Here is a 21175-nt window from a genome sequence, read left to right on the forward strand (position 1 = left end):
AACCACTAGGTGAAAAAAGCTGTTTTTCAAGTTTCTAGAACAAAAAAAGACCATATGTGCATGCATGCGCACAAATACACACATACACATACACACACACACACACACACACACACACACACACACACACACACACAAATTTATAGCAAATTCACCAATTCTTAATCAAAGGCACCAAGAGTTTTACTATGAACAATTAAGTGTAATTTCTGTATTTACAGTCAACATTTTTTTCTAAATTAACATCTACTTAATTTTACAAGGGTCAAGACCCAATCAACTTAATTTACAATTACAATCTCAATACCTGGAAGATACTGGTACATTGGAAGACAATACATACTTATTAACATTAAGTGAACTTATGCCTCCATAAGAAGCCTGGGCTCTTATGAGGACATGGGCTCAATTTTATACTTGACGGGTTGGGAATAGGAAATGCTATACACTAAGGGCACATAGAATCTACCATTAACACACATGCTCCAAGAATTGAAGGTCAGACAAATACCAACACCTTAATGACAAACACATAAATACAGAGCTTTATGAAATCTAATCACATCTCTGATTGCCACAAGGCGACAAGCTGACTATGGCTTCTCCCCAGTCACAAGACAAATGTTCAGGGCATTGTTGGAACTCTGGAACCCTAGAAAGGCTCTGTGAGGACTCAGAACCAACATTTCAGTATAGAGTCATCAAGAGGGCTAATACTCGAGATAGTTCCTGGAAAGTTCAGCTAAGTACTTTATGAGATATACAGTACCCATCTGCTGTGTACTTGTATAATGAAGTAAGAGCAATTTGTGAGTACTAATAACTAATAAAAACCATTTTAAATTAAAGTACTTTAAAAGTGTGATATTATCCAAAACATTTATTATTTTTATAAATTTAAAATAGAATGGAGAGCAATTATTAGTAACTAGCTGAGCCAAATAAAGAAAAGCTACACATATATCCATTTAGAAGATTATTAAGTGGATATAGCTATTCAATTTGAATAAATTATATATAATATCTAAAATTTAAAAATTCATTCTCAAGCCACCAATGCAGAAAATTAAAATTGTAAAAATCCTTACCTTGCTTCAGCCTTCCACCTATGGTAGAGGTTCTGGAAGATGTCGAACTTATCCTCTCACAAGCCAGAGAGATGGAAAAGCGCTTTTGGCCTCGCCACTCCTTTACAAAGGTTAGAAACAGAGTCCGGTCACTTGCTACATCAATTATGGCCAAGCTTTCTGAGCTGCATGAGGCTGGAGTGAACTGCAGTCCATCCTCAGAGAACTGCACAGGAAAACCTGTGTCTCCAAAGGAGCCGTCGTCTTGGAAGCTGTCACTCTGCTCTTGACTTATGTCATGGTTTTGGCTATCTGAAGGCGAGCCAAATGAACAGCGCTCCCCTGGCAGTACAACCCTGCCAGCTTTCTGATGCTTTACAGACGTCCCAAGAGTCTCTGGAAATGCCAGCTTAAACGTGGAAGCAAGGATGGGTGTGGGAGGAACAAGGCCGTTGTCATCAGCTGTGGCGCTTTCTTTACAAGCTGAGGGAGATGAGGCCCCCCCACGCCTGGTGTCATTCCCCACTCCCTGAATCCTGCTTTTAACTTCATTGTTGGGAAAAAGTGAAGTTCTCTGAACTTGAAGGGTCTCCAAATTTGAATTCATTTCCTGTCTCTCACTTAACTCTATGCCATTTCCTTCAAAGCAAGACATGTTTGCATGTGTTAATTTGGGTCTTTCGTTTTCTACAGGACTAGACACTTTGTCTAAAATACTTTGCAGTTCTGGACTTAAGTCAAATGATGCTCCTGACCAACTGAACGAATTATCCTGATTTGTCTCAGTGAGTTTGGAGTTTTGAACCCTTTTGTTTTTATCTCCTCTGACCACTTCTGCTTGGGCACACACATTACCCAGCATTGCAGAATCACGGAGTTCTAATGTGTTAAGGGCTACTGAGCTACAATTCTCTTGGACACAAAATGAAGCCATACTGTCCAAGGCTTCGATCATCTGAGCAGAATCCATCTCTGAAAATACAATCGATTCACCACTAGAACAAGTCACCTGCTCCTGAATACCCTGATGTCCGTTCACATTTGCCTTCAGAACTGGGTCTTCTTGTGGGCACGGAGAATGGCTGACATGGTTTGGTGTCATTTCAGAAAGGAGGGGCTGCTTTGCCTGTACATCAGGTGACTGTCCTTTTACTAAGCCATCCTCTCCAAAACTGTCAAATAGTATACTGTCACTCATATTCAAACTGGTTTCAGGCAGACTGTCTTCCTCTAAACCAGTAGGAGTTCCTGCTGGAGGAGCCAGAGGTAGGACTGGTTTAACCACTTCTTGTGTTTCCAAACCTTGAAGGAAACTGTTTAATTGGGAGTCAGTAACAGAATGATCATTCTCTTTAAAGCAGGGGCCGTTTCCCTGCTGTGCTGTTGGAGAGTAGGAAACGGGGCTTTCTGGAGCTGGCCTGCCAACGCCCACTGCAGAGTCCTGTTTACTGGACTCTACACTCCTGCTCTCCACACGGCCTGTGTTAGCTGCTCCTCGGAAATGCTGTTCACCTGGAGGGCTGTGGCCCTCGCTCTGAAGGGAGCACTCGGAGTCCCGAGTGTCAGAGCCCGTCTCTGTCACCCCTGCTGCCTTTGTTCCTTGCTCCAAGTGTTCAGATGCCACCTGCTCAATTAATTTCACTGCCTGAGTATCCAGGTAGAAGCTATCTCCAAAGTCACAGGGGACAAGGTTAGAAATATGATTATGTTCAGTTTTATCTGTTGCATAAGCATCCATTTTTTCTTGTATTCCAGAATTTAGGAGATGCTCATGCTGGCCACCTGCTTGACCGAGTCCAGCTGACTGCAGTAATCCACGAGGTGCCTCAGTCCTGCCTGGATTATTTCCCAATGCCTGACAGTGATCTGACTCATCCTCTTTGCTATTAAGCTTTATGCTTTCACATTCGATGGTTGCAACACCATTTGAGTCTCTGGCCATATAACTAACTGCTTCACAGGACACTTGTCTCTCTATTGATATTTTCCGTTTGGTGCAAGTGTTTGTCTGTCTGTCACACTGATTTTCCAGGCACTGGCTAACTGGATGGGTGTCACGGTGTTTCACAGAAACATTCTGGCTTTTTGTTCCATTCTCTATGAGTATCTCATTTATTTTTCCTATCTCAGTATCAGCCAATTCTCTTCCATTGCTAGCAACACCAGGGGTCTGACCAGTCACATCTTTACTCTGAGATTCTACAAGGGAATATTCCACAACACCATTGCTTTCTATTTTTTTCCTTAAGCAAGGCTGCTGCATTTGTAAAGGGAATGAGATTTTGTTGTATTTTTCCTTGGCACAAAAAGATACATTTTTTGTAAGCACCTCTGGACTTCTAAATTCTGTATTTCGTTTGTCTAAGAAAAATGGGTCTTTACATAGAGTAGATCTAGACACAGTCTGTCCCTGGAAATCGTCTCTATCATGACTAGGCCCAGAGTCATGCACCAGGCTACTGCCCCGAGATTTTTTTCGATACTTTCTGTCTCTCCAAGATGGAGAACTGGTGTTCATGTGCTCCGAACTAAAACTCAACACAGCTTTTCTTGTTTTCTCCAGAGAGGAAGTTTGAAGAACTTCCTTAGGGCTTGGTTTTCCTTCATTTCGAGACATCCGAAGCTTCTTTTTGTTTATACCCAAAGAAGCCTGTTTTCTTGCTCTGCAAATGTAGTGCTGTGGCCGGTGCTCCTGACTCCCCTGGGACAAACAGAGGGAGTCTGCACGCTCTCTGTGGTCACCTAAGCCTTGGGCTGCACCTGGTGACTGTTTGCCACTAGAATCACTTGCTCTCACACTATTTCTGTTCTTTGATGTCAACCTCTTGGGAGATCTCTTAGTTTGAGATTTAAATGTGTACTCCTTTGCTTCTGACCCACTACTGGTCTGTGAATATGTGCTAGAACTCAAGGGTGAATCTGGATCCCAGTGCACTCCCATTTCAATCAAGTCCTGCTGCAGAATCGCTTTGGCTTCTTCCACTATTAAGGCTGCTGCTTCCCTTGCAGATAAGCCCTTTCGGCCAGGCACCCAAACGGTTCGCATACTGCGACGTTCCTCAGCTGCTTCCTCTTCTTCATCCACTGCCTTTCGGGCACTATTCAAGGACACAAGAAAAGAAAGGGCAAAATTATGCACTGATTCATTCATTCATACCACAAATCCATTCTAGCTGAGCTGGTTCAGGGAATTAAAATGACAGCAGAGCGCTCATTGCAGACAGACAGACAGAGAGACAGAGCTCTCATGGTACTCATATTCTAGCTGGGGGAACTGGAAAATAAATGTTTAAAACATATTCTGACAACTGGTGTGAGTGAGGGTTATACAGAATTGAGGTATTGGAAAGGGTAGGTGGTTTGACAATATTAAATAGCATAACACAGGAAATCCCTTCTAAGACAGATTCATTAAGCAAAAGCCTTAAAAACTGAGGCTGGAGAGATGGCTCAGCAGTTAAGAGCACTGGCTGCTCTTTCAGAATCCCAATACCCACATGGCAGCTCACAATCTGTAACTCCAGTTCCAGGGGATCCAACACACTTTTCTAACCTCTGTAGGCACTGCATGAATGTGGTATACAGACATACATGCAAGCAAAACATCCATACACATTAAATACATAAATAAATCTTTTTTAAAAAGTGAGAGTCAGAACTTTTTCATTGAAAAGAAACCCTCTGACAATATCAACTCTGAACAAAGCATCTGAAGGGACTAGAATGTAAACAAAGAAGGAAAGCCCTGGAAGGAAGAAATGGCAGTGAGTGGCTTTCCACACGCCGCCTCAGATGGCAGGATCTAACTAGTACCAGGGAAGAACCTGGAGGTCGCTGGCTGACTGAATTCAGGAGAAATGCTTAGAAATGAGAATGGGAGTCAGAAAAATAATTACAAATTCTTTATATAAGTTGCCTCATATCTGGCTTTAAGTCAGTGGTCCTCAACCTGTGAGATATCCTGCATATCAGATATTTATATTACAATTCATAACAGTAGCAAAATTACAAGTATGAAGTAGCGACAAAATAACTTCATGGTTGGGGTCACTACCACATGAGAACTGTATTAAAGAGAGGGTCACAGTTTTGGGAAGGTTGAGAACCACTGCCTAAGTTATGCCAGTGTGGACATATTCCAAATAGCTGGTTACAAGTCTGAGCCACTGGTGCTGGCAAGATGGCTCAGTGGGTAAAGGTGTGTGCAGCCAGACCTGACACTGACTTCATTCCCTAGGATCCAAAGAGTAGAAGGAAAGAACCAACTATCCACAAGCTGTCCTCTGACTTCTGTACATAAATAAATCTAATTTGAAAATTAAGTCTTAACAGCTAACAGAGAATTGAGCTTCTGCTCACCACTGGGAGTGAAAACTGGAGAGTAAGCTCTTCTGGAAGATAATGGTCTAGACCCCAAAGGGCCAAATAGTATGTAATTAAATGCTAGGAGGAGGACAGGAGGTGGTAAAAAAAAAATAAATAAATAAGTGAAGCATGATGGCTCAGACTCCTGCTTCCAAACCCATGCAGTGACAGGGAACAAAGCAGCCTCCTGGATAGAACGAATGCAGGCCCACAACAGGTTTAGGAACCGTCACGGCTTGCATTTTGCAGTCTCTTGCATCATTCCTACCAGGGGAGGCAAACTGTGGCAAGAACTCTTATGGAGTGGCCCTATGGCATGCACCAAGCAGCAGGCTGCCAGCATGCACACAAGTCATGTGGGTGGAAGGCCCGGCCAAGCCTCTGGAGAAGTAAGGTCCAGTCCAAAACTTAGCTGAAACCTCATGAGAAACCCCAACCAGAACCACCAGAGACTCCTAAATCTACTTCTTGCAGATACAGTGAAATCAATATTCAAAGTTATTCTGAAACCATTTTTTAAAGTAATTAATTACAGAAAATAGATAACCTGGCTAACAAAGCTATTAAACTTCAAAGATATTGAAAAAAATCCCAAATCCTATTACAAAAAGATCAAAGGACTCACAAGATAAAGGACTCTGGCTACTATCAAACTTTCCATGACAACACACACAATGCAAAGCAAGAAAGGGTGAAAACCAAAAACAACAACAAACAAACCTCCAATTAAAGGAAACAGACTAGTTGTGGTGTTTTCTCCCAGAATTCGGGAGGCTGCCGCAGAGGATCTCAAGTTCAAGGTCATCCCAGACAACATAACAAAGTTTTGTCTGTAGAGTCAAGTAGATCGAAGATTTTATATTAGCTACACTGTGCTTCAAACACTTAAGGTCAGAGAAGGACAGTTTTAAACATACAGTAACTTTTTTGTAAGCAAAGCATTCCTCAAGGAATCTCAGCAGAGACTCATCCAGACACGAGACTGAAAGTCAGAATCTCAACACATAATGATGCAGCTTACACCACCTTTTTACCTTCACCCTGAACAGAGGCTAGGGCAAAGGTGAAAACTTAATGTGCAGTGTGCTATATGCTGAGACACATGAGACGGCAAAAAGAAAGGAAAGGAAATTCCATAACTGCTTTTCAGACAGTGGGTAGAAGGTACAAGACACCCAAAATCTTGAAGAACCAGATCGTGCAGAATACAAACACAATTTACCACAACTTACTAACTTTAAAATTGGAACAGCAAAGCAGAGATGACCTGGAGAGAAAGAAACATGGCAAATGTCATAAATACTCATCAAATAGAAGAGCAAACTTACCAGTCATAGCTACAACATATGAATAGGACTGAAGCATCTATCTAAAGAAAAAGGTTTTCAATATGGTCCAGATGCAAGACTCAACTACTACAAAGAGTGATACACAAAACGTTACCAATGCGAAGGGATTCAAAACCTAAGGATGAAAGGATCCCAAACAAGTGGAAGCAAGAAGGTAGCCATGAGACCTAGTTCAGGACCAGGTGAAATATGCGTCAGAAAGAGCTTAAGTGTGATAAAGGATACAATCAATGCTCAGAACTACAATCGCGCATATACACACACAAAGCAGGTATGAATGGTTGTAGGGCAAAACTACAGAGAATAAACTGAGCCAGAGAGAAGTCTCCTAAAAACAGCAGACTAAAGGAGAACCATATCTGTGAGTCTAAAGTGAGGTAAGAAGGAACTGAATGAACAAGCGAATCTATTTCAGCCATTAGACCTTATCATCGCAAACATACCTGGTCTGCACTGATCCTAACAGGCCTCACTCGTCTGTTAGTGGTAGACCATACACTTTTACATGTCTACATAATGGAGTCTTCAGAACCCATCAGGACAGGGAGTGTAAGAGTTTACAGGAAGGTGAGCAGGAGGGCAGAGACAGGGAGAGATATGGCTTGTTGGTGAGAAATAGTACTAGGGGTTCAGTGATAGATCCTGTCTCAAAGGAAGAAGAAACAGGACAATAGAGAAGAACACCTGAATCCTCCTCTAACCTCTGAACATATATGGCCATGGGCACCCGTGCATACTCACATACATACATATACCATACACTTGTATATAAAAAACTGAATTTTGGGTTGTCAAACAAAAAAAGTAAAGTGATAAATTGCGAGGAAATATTTGAAACACATATCAAAATTGATATCCATTTGGAAAAAAATTTAATAAAGAAAAAAAAATAACCATAGAAATCTAAGGGTAAGACCTACTCAGGTAAGTCACAAAGATCTAAAATTGACCCTGAAGCATACAGGAGATATTCAGGATGACTCACATTTACACAGCTGCAAAGTCAAACCAGGAGGAGACACAATGACAAACAACGCATTGCTTCTATTGGTGAGGCTGTGAGAAAACTGGCCTTCTACCAGTAGACTGATGGAGAAAATGCAGCCTGGGTTGACCCTCCTGAGGGCAGTTCTGAGTAGCTAACAAGGCTTATGCACTTACCTTTTGAAATACCATGTCTAGGAACCCACCCCACTGAATTATCTCCAACAATATGAAAATTCCTATGCAGAGAGGAGAGTAATTCATTGCAGACTGTGGGCAATGCTAACCAACTAGAGGCGATCTGAATGCCAGTAGACTTTCTAGCTTTTAATGTACTAAGAATTAAAAGGAAAGGGAGACCAGGCACAAATACACAGTTTCTATGCCCAAAAGTATTTTCACAAGCCAATAACTAGTGCCCACCAATTTTCACCAATTGGTCCCCTTATCTCTTTTGTAATGAAACTTAGAATCTAAGTAATGTTTCTAGTCACTTAACTCCAGTCTGCCTTAATTAGAAGTGCCTCCCGACTCTGTTTTTCACAACTGTGATATTTCTGAAAAGTACTGGGCAAATATTTTATAGATTATTTTCTACTCCATGCTTGCAATTTTTCCTTATGATTAAATCCACATTAGGCATTTTGCTAAGAATAGCCTAGCATATTGTATAACATGGTGTTGGGTTCTTAAAACCCACTGTGAAGGAGACTAGAAGTATTCTCTCCACAAAAATAAAATGGTAAGCACGTTAGGTGATATTTATGTTATCTCAACTTAGCCTTTCCATAATGTAAACATATTTATTGAACATTTCTGTGATAAAAACATATTTAATAATGTTTTTTAAAAGAAGACATTATAAAAGAAAAAGTATTCCAGAGAGTATTTGCATCCTCAACACACTGCATAAAGCATGATATTGATTAGTTTTATTTGTTAGCAATAATTTTGATGAATTAAGGTTCTAGACTCTCAGAACAGACATAATCGTGGCAGCATCAACCTATCAACCTTACCACAAAACAGAAGGAAGCCTCAAGATGTGCTTATAAACAGTGAGCAAGAACTTTCAATTGATTTTTTTTAATGTATACTGCCTTAAGATGGATCCCTGAAGACTTCCAAGTCATCTGTAGTATATTATCACCATGCCTGTCTACACCCGATCTTCTTCACCTCAGAAACTACTAGTATATGTCTTGGGCATAGATATTTATCTCTAGAGTCTGTGAAAATTGGAAGCCTATTCTAGGTAAAGCAGTCAGCTAGGGGCACATCTCAAAGAGATGAGACACTAATTCGGACAGGCCTAATTAATCCTCAGACAGATGGGATTTTATACTCTAGAGCTGAAAACACTCAATCAGCACCTACTTCAGAATTTGTCCCAGCTCCAGAACTGGAGCAGGGAGGTATGCTTGTGCATTCAGGAACCCTAGCACTAGGGAGGCTGAGGTGGGAAAATCACAATGTCAAGAAGAGCTGTTATTATATAGTAAGGCCTATCAAAAATGTAATTTATTACTGGAGAGGACTGCTAAAGATGGCAGCAATGAGAACTATCAGCTGGTCAGCTCACTAGGCATAGTGGCAATGTACAGTAGACTGAAAGTCACTCCTGTCAGGACCACAGCTATGCAATAACTCATATCACAAGAACCACCAAAGCCCTAGCTAATAGGACCTTACCAAGAAATTCAAATATATTGTTTTAAAAACAAAATACATTACTAAAAGTCTTGAAAATACACCCCTAAATTACTTAAACACAACTCTGTGAAATGTCCTAATGCAGTAAAAAGGGCTGTAAATTTCTATTACAACCCACATGTATTCCTTAAAAACATCATGCACTGCAAACCCATACACTAAACCCTATGGGACTAGGAGAAAGACAGTTGAGAAAGATTGCCATATACTAAATAGAGATTGACAACTGAACACTGATTAAAAAAAATTATGAGATACTACCACAGCTAAGGCTCTACAGTATTTGTACCCATCACCAACTCAGAGGTATCCTTCTGGAGGATGTTCTCTCCCCAGAAGAGTCATGATTGAAACTAGAAACCTGGCTCATTATATCACTGTTGTAGTCAGTGTTCCATTGCTGTGAAGAAACACCATGACCACAGCACCTCTTATAAAGGAAAACATTGAATTGGGGCTTGTTTATAGTTTTAGAAGTTTAGTCCATTATCATCATGATGGGGAGCATGGTGGCACACATGGTGCTGGAGCAATAGCTAAGACCTTTACATCTGTAAGCAGAGAGAGAGAGAGAGAGACTAGGCCTGGCATAGCTTTTGAAACCTCAAAGCCCACCCCCAGGAACATACTTCCTCCAACAAGGCCACAGCTACTCGAATAAGGCCACAGCTACTCAAACAAGGCCACACCTCCTAATCCTTCTCAAATAGTGCACTCCCTGATAACTAAGCATTTATGAGCTTATGGGGGCCATTTTTATTCAAACCACTACGATCACTAGGAAGCCTTCTTATACCACTGCTTTGGACACAGAAAGCTTTGTAATTTTTTCAGCATTAGTAAGGATGGAGTATAAAGGACATGGAGCGTAAAACATCACAAAAGTGTCCCTCAAGAGAAAGAACCACAATGTGGACACAGGCCAACATTCAACACCTAACAGCTACAGAAACAAATACCACTCAAAACAATTTTCTGCCCATTTAAACATTATCCCACATCAACGCGAGACATATAAAGCCAAGAGGCTGTAAAAGGCCACTCCCTGATCCTTTCCCATGCTTGTTAAAAGTTTCAGTCCAAAAGTCAGGCCTAACATGAGCCAAAGGGAAGAAACTGAACTAGAAATGAGATGGGCCTTCTGATTTAGAATCCATTTTTAATGTTCCTCAAAATAAAATTGTTAGTAATTGACAGTAAAGAGCTGCAAGTCTGCCTGATCTTTGCATTTTGGAATGTGTTCAAAGAGAAAGTAATTAAGTTATTCTCTGATCATATGCTAGTCCAGCCTGATGTGTTGTTAGCCCCTCCTCTGCCATGCACATGAAGGAATGCTCCTCACAAACTGCACTGAGGGTCTAGTGTTCTGAAGAACATTTAAAGGAGTGGAGCAAACACATGAGCCCTGAAGAGGTCATGGGAATCAAACTTACCACAGCAGAGAGAACACTGGTGCCTTACTCAGACCCCCACCACTTTACAAACACCTTTCCAATCACATAGTGTGTAAAGCAGAAAACGAACAGTAACCCTCAAGAGGAAAAAGTTGCCACATTTCTAACACAGAGACTAGCCCTAAGGTTGATGAGCTGTCCTCTAACAACCTAGGACAGACACAGACTTTGTTACCTTTTGAAAGGCAGAGCATTCTTCAGAACCACCTCCACCTCCGAAATATCAGCTCTGGCAAGGTCTGCTACAGTGAGAAAGCCAGAGGCATACAGGAACCTGGCTCTCTGGGCGTTCAGTAAGGAGACCCGGATGAGGTCGCACAGCTCCCTCTGGATGCCAAATGTAAGCCGCTTCTGAAACTGGGAAAGTAGTAGTTCCATGTTGTGCCAGCCCAGACGGTTGGAAAACACTGTAATCATTCCTAGAGCAGTCAGAAGATTTGTTGAATTAAAAATTGCTTTTAACTAATTCTCCATGCCTGTATATACAAACATGTATGTGTAGATACATGTATGTGTGTGTGCACGTATTAGGTTTGACTTTGCTTTTCTGCAGAACATATGGTTTAACAGGGCCAAGGGCCAAGTTAATGGAGCAGACAATATTAGAAGTTCTAGTTATGCTCATAAAGAACATTAGACATTGTCTCATTTATTCTTTCAAGTTTTATTCTGTGTGCATGCATTTTACCTGTGTGTGCCCATGTGTGCACAATTAGAGGCAAGAGATCAATATCAGGCATCTTCCTTTCTCACTCTCCACTTCATTCTTTGAGACAGGGTCTCACCAACTGACTGGACTAATTAGCTAGGAAGCTAATTAGCTGTCTTTCAGCACTGGGATTACAGACATTCATTACTGTGCTCAGCTTTGTGTGAGGGTGTGGGGATTTGAACTCTGGACCTCAGGCTGGCATAACAAGCCCTCTCTCAAGGCCCATCTCATTGACTCCTAATTCTAAAAACATTTGGATACTGAGGCACGGCATATATACACAAAGAGAACAAAAAGCTCCCTTTCTAGTCCACTCCTCTCACTACCTCTCTGTTTTTTCCTTTTTCTTCTTTTCTTAAGGAAAAGAGAACTCTAACAAAGCAGGTGAAAGACTCTCTCCTGGACAAATGATTTAAAAATTCAAGTGTTGAGAGAACTACAGTGAGATTCCCGTTATTATTTTCTTCAAAGAAAGGCTCCACCCTCTTGAAATAAAGAGATCACAACAGCCAAGTACAGCCCTGGAAGAAATCACCCTCTGTAAGAACACTGATCTCTGACGCCAGTCACTTGAGTCCTTCCCTTCATCCTACCCTCTGCCCACATCTTCTATACAGTATTCCTCCTATGGACACACATTCACAAGGAAGCTCTTTCATAGAAAGACACAAACCCTTTAGTGGTCCCGGGTTTCCTTCCTAAGGGCTAACAAAGATTCTTTCGTAAAAGCAGACCCAGAATCTACCTGTTTGTGTAACTTAAGAATGTTTCCTAAGGCATGTTATTTAGAATGGTCAGGTCCACAAATCTCTCTTCATCTACAGCCTCTTTCTCAAAACCTATTATTAATCAGTACTAAGAGGAAAGGGATTCCATTGAGAACTTTCTATTTCTCCTTGTAAAGGCTGAAGAGGAGGGGCCAGAGAAAGGATGTACCATCAGCAAGTCTCTAAGGAACAGAAGAGGAAGAAGGGTGAGACCGTCTGATGATGGCTCTCTACAGGGTACACTGCATCCAGAGGCACCAGTGTATCAACGGATGAGGACACAAGGGAGGGAGGGAGGGAGGGAGGGAGGGGGGGGGGGGGGAGGGAGGGAGGGAGGAAGGAAGGAAGGAAGGAAGAGGGAAAGAAAGGGAATCTTAACAACCTTAAATGATAGAATCTTAGATAAACGTGACACCCTTTGGCTAACTGACCTGCATAAACAGCAGCTGACTGTTGCAAAGACTGAATCTGTCCACGATTACATCCATATTTCTGATTAATTTCCTTTAAGGGAACTTCACTGATTAAATCCAGTAACACAAGACTTGTGAAAAACCTAAAAATAAATCATCAAGAGTGTTGTAAGAGGTCACTCACAGATACTCTGAAAGTATACCACATACTGCAAACCAACTGCAGACCAAAAAGGCTTCAGGGGTTCACCCCTCTGGGAGGACAACAGAAAGAGGGCTGGTGGGCAAACTCAGATCACAGTACATTTACACACCTTAGCCACAGCAAAGAACTAACATCAGTGTAAGGAAAAGTCCTCACATTTCAATTTATTAACTGACTTCAAGAAATGATACTTGGTTTAAGAAATGGAATGGCACAAAACTTTTAAAAATTTGATACATGAATATAAGATGAATAGAAATTTAGTCAAATGATAGTATCTAATTATAAAATCCAGATTTTATTTGAAACAAAAAGTTTACACAAATAATCCAAGCACAGAGATCCTTATAAATTTGCACTTGACTGAGATGTAAATCTTATACTTTAAATAGTTTTACTGTATTTTAAAACAACATGCTACACAGTTTCCCCATGTGAATCTTTTAGCACCTTCCAGGTGGTAAAGCACTTACTTCTAAAGGTGCTATAAAGCACAATTCCAGATGAAATCACCACAAATGGAAATCAAGAAAGGGAAGTGATTAAATATTTGACTTTAAAAACCTGCAGGCATAATGACTAAATTTCAAGTTGCAAGAAAAATTAAAACATCAGTAAATTAAATAAGAGAAATTTAAAAAATTTACTATAGTCAGTCAAAATGTTTATATTGTTGTTGACAATGAGAGAGACTCGGTAAACTGGATATCAACATAAGCCCAGCACTGCTAAATGCTGCAGGCTCCTTGCCTTTCATGGTATGATTACCTTTTATGGACAGCCATTTGTCGATGTTGTCTCTCAGTTCTGGCTACTACTTTTCCTTTCACACAGCGAGCCAAGAACCCTTCCTCAACTCCAACCAGCTCTGCCACCCTTTTCATAGAAGTTGGCAATTTTTCCCATAAACAAAAAAATCGATACCAGTCAATACCAGCCCAATCTTCAAACACAGGTGTAACCTAAAAAGAAGCATCATTTTAGTTTGAGTAGTTGCTTTACAATGGGCTGTGGGAGCTCAATGGTAAAACACTTGCCTGGCATATGCAAGGCCATGAGTTCAAGCCTTAACAATGGACAAAAACAAACGAACCCATTTATACTACATAAGTAACAAAATTATAAATATTAACTTCATAACAAAGACAAAGGCCCCAGGATACAGAAAGCATCTGTGATAATAACTCATTTATAAAAAAGAAATATTAATTCAAAAGAAACTCATTGATAGAACAAACACAGACAGAGAAGGAGAGAAAGCCAGAGAGATTGGCAGGAGAAGGGGAGAGACTGTTAACCATACAAACTGGATTTCATGGAATGCAAGTCTTTAATCATAGCTATTTTCAACCTAAGTAGGTCTGACTCAAGGCATTATCTTAACTGTTTCATGAAATTCCAAGAAAGGATCAGTAAAATGGAAAGAAGAGATGGGGGCTGGGGGGAGTCAATACTCACAGTTGATATTTTTGTTAAAAGGTCCAGGATTCCACAAGAAAGCTATGAGACCAACAAGAAAAGGGACAAGTGTCCGAAGCATGGGGTGGAGGTGGGAACAAAGAAACATCTTTAAGTGTCCAGATGTTAGAACATGAAAAGACCTTAAAGACAAAAACATTATAAATGTGTACAAAAGGATTTAAAAATGCTTAAATAAATAAAAGGGTGCATGTCTGTAATCCCAGCCCTTGTGTAGCTAAGGCACCAGGATACAAAGTTTGAGATGAACCTGGTAAATTCCAGGCCAGCCTAGTATACCTTGAAAGTTTGAGGCTAGCCTGGGCTTAAAAAAAAAAAGACATTTAGACATTTAGGAAGAAAAGAAGGAAGGAATGGGAGGGTAGAAGGGCAGAGGTAAAGAAGAAAAGAGACTGCTATGGAACAATCTTTGTACACTGTAAATATGTATTGCTCTCATTGTTAATAAAAAGCTGATTGGCCAATGGCTAGACAGGATTTTTGGGACAGAGAGAATTCTGGGAAGAAGAAGGGTGGTGTCAGAGGAGTTGCCAGCTAGATGGAAAGGAAGCAGGACATGTATAAGAGGTAAAAGCCACAAGCCTCAGAGTAACACATAGATTAATAGAAATGGGTTAAAGTATAAGAGCTAGTTAGTAACAAGCCTAAGCTATTGGCTGAGCATTTATAATTAATAATACGTCTCTGAGTGGTTATTTGGGAAGCAGCCGGCAGAATAGAGCTGATCACTGTCCCAACGGAAAAACTCCACCTACAAGAGAGAAAAAGGGGAGGGAAAAGAAGGGACAAAAGGGAAATGAAGGTAGGTTGAGAGAAAGGTAAAAAAAATAAAGCATGACACCATCTTAGCAAGAAAAGGACATAAATGAAAAGAATGTTATTAAATAGGAATTAAAGGCTAATTCTGGAGCTACATAAAACACAATAAAATTACAGAGCTCAACTGTAAATTTAACATGGCTTAACAAAAATAAAAACCCACAAACATGAAGACATTGGTAGAGATTATTCAATCTCAAAAAAAAAAAAAGGAGTGGAAAAATGAGAAAGTTTCATAGAAATGTGGGAAAAATTAAATGTACAAACATACATACAGTGAATCCAGGAGGAGAAAATTAAAAATATTTAAAAAATTTAAGGCTAAAAGCATCTGTGGTGGTTTGAATGAGAATGGCCCCCATAGGCTCATTTGTTTCAATAGCTGGTACCCAGTAATGAAATTGTTTGGGAAGGATCAGGTGTGGCCTTGTTGGAAGTGGTGTGTCACCAGGGATAGGCTAGAAACAAAAGACTTATGCCATTCCCAGTGTACATGCTCACTTGTGTGCTCTCGCTGTTTGTCTGTCTCTGACTGTCTGTCTGTCTCCAACTTGTAGACCAATCAAGATGTGAACCCTCAACTGTTCCTGACGCCAGCCTCTGCTCTACCACCGTGGACTCTAAGCCTTTTGAACAGTAAGCCCTTACTTAAACAATTTCTTTGAAAGCTGCCTTGGTTTCATCACAACAACAGCAAAGTAACTAAGACAGAGCTTGGCACCAGGAATGGGGTATTGTGTGACAGACCTGACCAGACTGTTTCTGGGGGAATGTGGAAGACTTTGGGACTTTGGATTAGGAAAGCACTCTAAGCAGTGCTTAACAGACCATCCCAGTAAGAACTTGAAGACAGGAATACGAGAGCAATGTGGACTATGGAGGCCCAGCTCAAGAGGGTTTCGAGTGGAGCAATATCAGCAACTTAGCTCTAGAACATTACTGTGATGTTTTGGCTAAGATTGTGGCTGTTTTCTGCCCTTGTACTAAGAATCTATCTGAGGCTGAATTGAAAGTATTTATTTCCTTGACAGTGGAGATTTCAAGACAACCTAATATTGACTCTGTCCTGTAGTTATTAGTAGTCGCTCTTATGTGGATCTACAATGAAAAAGGACAATCAGGGCAAAAAGAAATACAGAATGTACAGTTTGAAGCAAAAAAGAACACCAAGGAACTTAATGTTAGAATCAAGCCTTGTGGCATAATAGATGAGATTCAAGAAAGACCTGTTCCAAAATGGAATAAAGGGAGCGGTACCCTTAGCTTACCCAGCTAAGCTTTCAATTTGTAAAAAGTGAGACTTGGGGAACTTTCTATGCCTAAAAGTAACAACAAAGGAAAGCTCCTGCAAATGTGCTTCAAGGGTGCCAAGGTTCACCCCATGTTGGTGGTGTCATTCACATGGTTCTGGTTTTAGTCATGAAGGATAGATGAGTATAGGGTTGTAGAATCTTTCTCTGTGGTTAAAGAAAGTCTGAGGCCTGGTGTGTGACAGGGAGTCCCAGGATGGAAGTCCTGAAAGGTCATTGTATGAAGCAATGAAAGTGAAGCCAGAATTATGCTGGAAACCCCAACACACTGAAGAGCCAAAGCCATGAGACATCTGCCAAGGAGTACTGCACAGAGTGAAACTAGCCTAAGAGAGAGAAGTGTGTTACCAGCAGCGAAGCTGGAAGGGAAAAGCCATCTAAGCCTCTGAAATCAGACACAGACCTACAGGATTTAAGGCTTGCCATGCTGGCTTCAGTCTTGCTTTCATCCAGTATTTCCTCACTATGCCCCATTTCTCCCTTTGGAAATGGTAATGTATATCCTGTGCCATTGTACATTTGAATAATTTAATTTGCTTTTTTATTTTACAGAAGATTATAATAAGAGATTGCCTTGAATCTCAGAATAGACTGTGGACTTTGAACTTTTGAACTGTGAAAGACTATGGAGAGTTTTAAAGTTTGACTGAATGCATTTTGCTTTATGATTTGGCTACAAGCTTATGGGGACCAGGGAGTAGAATGTAGTAGTTTGAATGAGAATGGCCTTGATAGGATCATATGCATGAATATTTGATCCCCAGTTGATGAAACTATTTGGGAAGGATTAGAAGATGTGGCCTTGCTGGAGGAGGTGTGTCACTGAGTGGTCATATGAAGTCTATCCCTCTGAAACTATAAGCCCCAGATTAAATCCTTTCTTTTAAAAGTTGACTTGGTCATAGTGTCTTATCATGGCAATAGAAATGTAACTAAGACAGCATCCCCATTTTTTTTATTTTAAAAATTATTTATTATTTATTTTGGTTTTGGTTTTGCTTTTAGAAAAGGTCTCACTACATAGCTTCCACTGGCCTGGATCTCACTACGTAGATCAGACTAGACTCAGACTCATAGAGATGCCTCTGCATCTCAAGTGATGAGATTAAAGGTATGTGGCAAGTATCCCAAATTCAATGAAAACATTAGCCTACGTATCCAAAAAGGTTTCATAAGCTCCAAGTAAGAAAATATGTAGGGATCTTCATCAATATGCATCATAATAATAATGTCACAAACTGAGTGACAGAGAATTTTGAAAGCAGCAAAGATAGTGTTCTAGTTAGTTAGCATTAACTATCACTTGACAGAACCTAAAATCATCTTTAAAAAGTCCCCACTGGGCTTTTTCTTATCAGTTTGGTCTATAAACATGTCTGTGGGTGATTATCTTCATTATTAATTAATTCAGGGGGACAACAACCCACTATGGGTAGCACCATCCCTAGGCAGGTATTCCTAAGCTGTATAAGAAAACTAGCAAAACACAAGCCTGTCTTGTTGTCTCAGCAAGCAACATTCCTCCATGGTTTCTGCCCAGACTTCCTCAGTGATGGACTGTGACCTAAGAGTGTGAGCCAAATTAACCCTTTCCTTCTCAAGTTGCTTTGGTGTTTATCACAGTAACAGAAAGGAAAGAACCAACAGAAAAACAAGTCACCTTGTACAATGGAAACACAATAATATTAAAAGTTAACTTCTCGCCAGAAACACTGGAGACAGGATGTGATGAGACGGGCATAGTCCAAGTACTTGAGGAAGAGTAAAAGCGCTGTCAACTAAGAATCAAGGAAAGGTATCGATCAAAACCAAAGAGATAACAGAGACATTCCTAGACAAACAACCAGAAAATGTTGCTAGCAAATACGTCTTTAAGACTAACCAAAGTTCTTCAGGTTGAAAGAAAGTAAGCTGCTGAGGTACATGCTGGTGCACACCTGTAAGCCAGCAGCCAGGGACTACGATGGGAAGATTCAAAGTTTGAGGTCAGACTGGGCCACATGGTGAGTTCCAGGCCAGCCTAGGAGGGAGACAAGGAGGAAGAAGGGAAAGAAAGGTGAAGGGACAGAACTGAAATACTCTGATTACACCTTAAAAAACAAAGCTGATAGAGGTGATTTCGTGAGTACATATTAAAAGTAATATAACTGAGGTTAGAGAATTTAGCTCTGAGGAAGTGTTTCCCTAGAATGCACAAAGCCATTGGCTCCACCCTCAGCACTGAAAATAACAACAACAACTGTATATTTCCTCATTCTTCTCTTGACTTACTTAAAGAGCACTATATGACCTCCATGAAGCAGAGGACAGAATATGGTAGAAGAGTGGTTACCAGGGAACAGGAAAGCAGTGAGCATGTGAAGTTGAGCAGGGGTTTTCTTATCTGAAGTTGTATGGTTACTAAGTGTAGAAGCCAAAAGTTGAATTCAACAGTTTGGGTCAGGAGCTCACACTCATGGCTGCTGTTTAATATGTGAGGTATTGCTAAGGCCATGGCAGGTAACTGATAAGACCTGCTTTAAGATTCTTCACAGTCATATTAAGAGACACAGAACATTGGGCCTATTATTATCCATGAATTATTTATTTGTAAAAGAGAAAAAGTAACCTCTGCACAGAGTGTATTTTATTGAAGGCATTTCCTGATATGTCCTCATTCTAATGAAATTTCAATATTATTCTCTCCCTTCATTTATTTACTCATCAAAGTGTATACTTCTGCTTTTCAGTGACAAACTGATTTCTGGTTAGGTTCTTGCTGAAGATATGATATCAAACTCTATCTAATGGTTATTATAACTGTAGAGGATGACCTAATGTAAACACACTTTCTATGATAGTCAATACCATCAACATCATAGGATGTAAAATCACATAGGGACAAGCCACTGGGCATACCTGGGAGGGATTATATAGACTAGACTAGCTGGGTTGGGAAGGCCCACCTGAACTGTGGATGGACTGAATAAAGAGAAAGGGAGCTGAGCTCCAGCATTCATCTCTGTCTACTTCCTAACTATGAATGCAAAGGGACCAAGAGCCTAGCCTTTCCTCCTTCCATTCCTTCCCTCCATGGTGAACTGCACCCTCAAATGGGGAGGCCAAATCAACACCTCCTTCCTTCAGCTCTTTTGTACTGTCACAGCAACAGGAAAAGTAATGAAGGCACTTTAAAAATCCCACTGCAAGCCTGGTATAGCACACATCTCAATCAAAACCAAAGAGATAACAGAGACATTCCTAGACAAACAACCAGAAAATGTTGCTAGCAAATACGTCTTTAAGACTAACCAAAGTTCTTCAGGTTGAAAGAAAGTAGGCTGCTGAGGTACATGCTGGTGCACACCTGTAAGCCAGCAGCCAGGAGACTACGACAGGAAGATTCAAAGTTTGAGGTCAGACTGGGCCACAGCTAGAGGCAAGAGGATTAAGCATCCCAGGCTAGCCTTGGCTACACAGTGAGATCCTGTCAATAAGAGATAGACAGTTTTGTTCTTTAAAGAGAACTTACCAGGTAAACGATATGAAGGTCATTCTCTAAAACAAAGCCTTTCATTGCTCTTTGGAGGTCAGCAAAAATGTCTAGGGTATCAGTTGGAGAGAGTGAGGAAGAAAGAGTAGCTGATCCAAGATGTGTCGGCTGATAAACCTTTCCTGGAGCAGGGAATAGAGGAGCAAAGGTTAAAACAAAACAAAGCACTGCCTCCTCTACTACACTTAACCCTCTCAATTCCAATCAAAGCAATAAGCAGAACCTTAGCGAACATGTAGAATGTATGAGCAATAAAAAGTGAATACAATATAAAGAGTGAGCATTTTTGCATGAGTGCTTGTGTTTACCTCCTGCGCCATCACTGGGCTCTGTCACCTGGATGAACTCGTTTTCCAACAGCCATGTCACACAGGCATCAATTGCTCCAAGCTGAACATCATCTTGATTTCTCCGAATTCCCTGCCTGCCTTCCTTTACACCAGCAGCCAAGAATGTACAGGAGGCATAAGTCTGCATATCTTGTGATGTACTTGCCACTCCACCAACGATTATCTGGGAGAAAATGTTTGCAAAGTTCCATAATTTTTCTAAGATGTGCAGAGCCTCTAGACATCAAGTAAATGAAGTGACTTTATTTTCTTAAGATATCTTCAGTCTGTATGTAATGATGCTTTATTAAATCTTTTGTCATCACACATTACAAATACAGATGATACCTACTGACAACATAACATTTTCTGGGAAAGTAAATCTAATATTTTCTTGTAAACAAAAAAGAATGCACCTGAACTTTGGGAACTAGTTATACATATAAAGGAGGTAGTGATGACTCACAGCCAAGAGTCTAATCAGTCTTTGCTCCTTCCTCTAGAACACATGGACATGTAGAAACACTACTCTTACAACTTCCCAATAAGAATGGGAAGGGAAGAAAAATATGGAGTTAATATTTGGTGTGTATTGCCTTGGCTGGCCCCAAACTTTTGAAGCTCATGTCTCAGCCTCCAGTAGGCTAGAATAAGGAGCAGCACCACAGATCCAGCCC

General features: G+C 40.6%; 1 protein-coding gene across 2 annotated transcripts in view; it reads right to left on the reverse strand.

Moving 5' to 3' along the window:
• The window catches only part of Polq (DNA polymerase theta), an 81251-nt gene that overhangs the window by 33003 nt on the left and 27073 nt on the right, over positions 1–21175 (reverse strand). For both annotated transcript variants that reach the window (XM_028894992.2, XM_037209773.1), the window contains exons 11-16: positions 20478–20682; positions 20149–20291; positions 13798–13991; positions 12843–12967; positions 11108–11351; positions 1089–4165 (exon numbers count right to left, since the gene is read on the reverse strand). In XM_028894992.2, coding sequence (XP_028750825.1) covers positions 1089–4165; positions 11108–11351; positions 12843–12967; positions 13798–13991; positions 20149–20291; positions 20478–20682 — 3988 coding nt within the window. The remainder of the gene's footprint in view (positions 1–1088; positions 4166–11107; positions 11352–12842; positions 12968–13797; positions 13992–20148; positions 20292–20477; positions 20683–21175) is intronic.

Source organism: Peromyscus leucopus, chromosome 12 (genome assembly GCF_004664715.2).
Source record: "Peromyscus leucopus breed LL Stock chromosome 12, UCI_PerLeu_2.1, whole genome shotgun sequence".
Lineage (NCBI taxonomy): Eukaryota > Metazoa > Chordata > Mammalia > Rodentia > Cricetidae > Peromyscus > Peromyscus leucopus.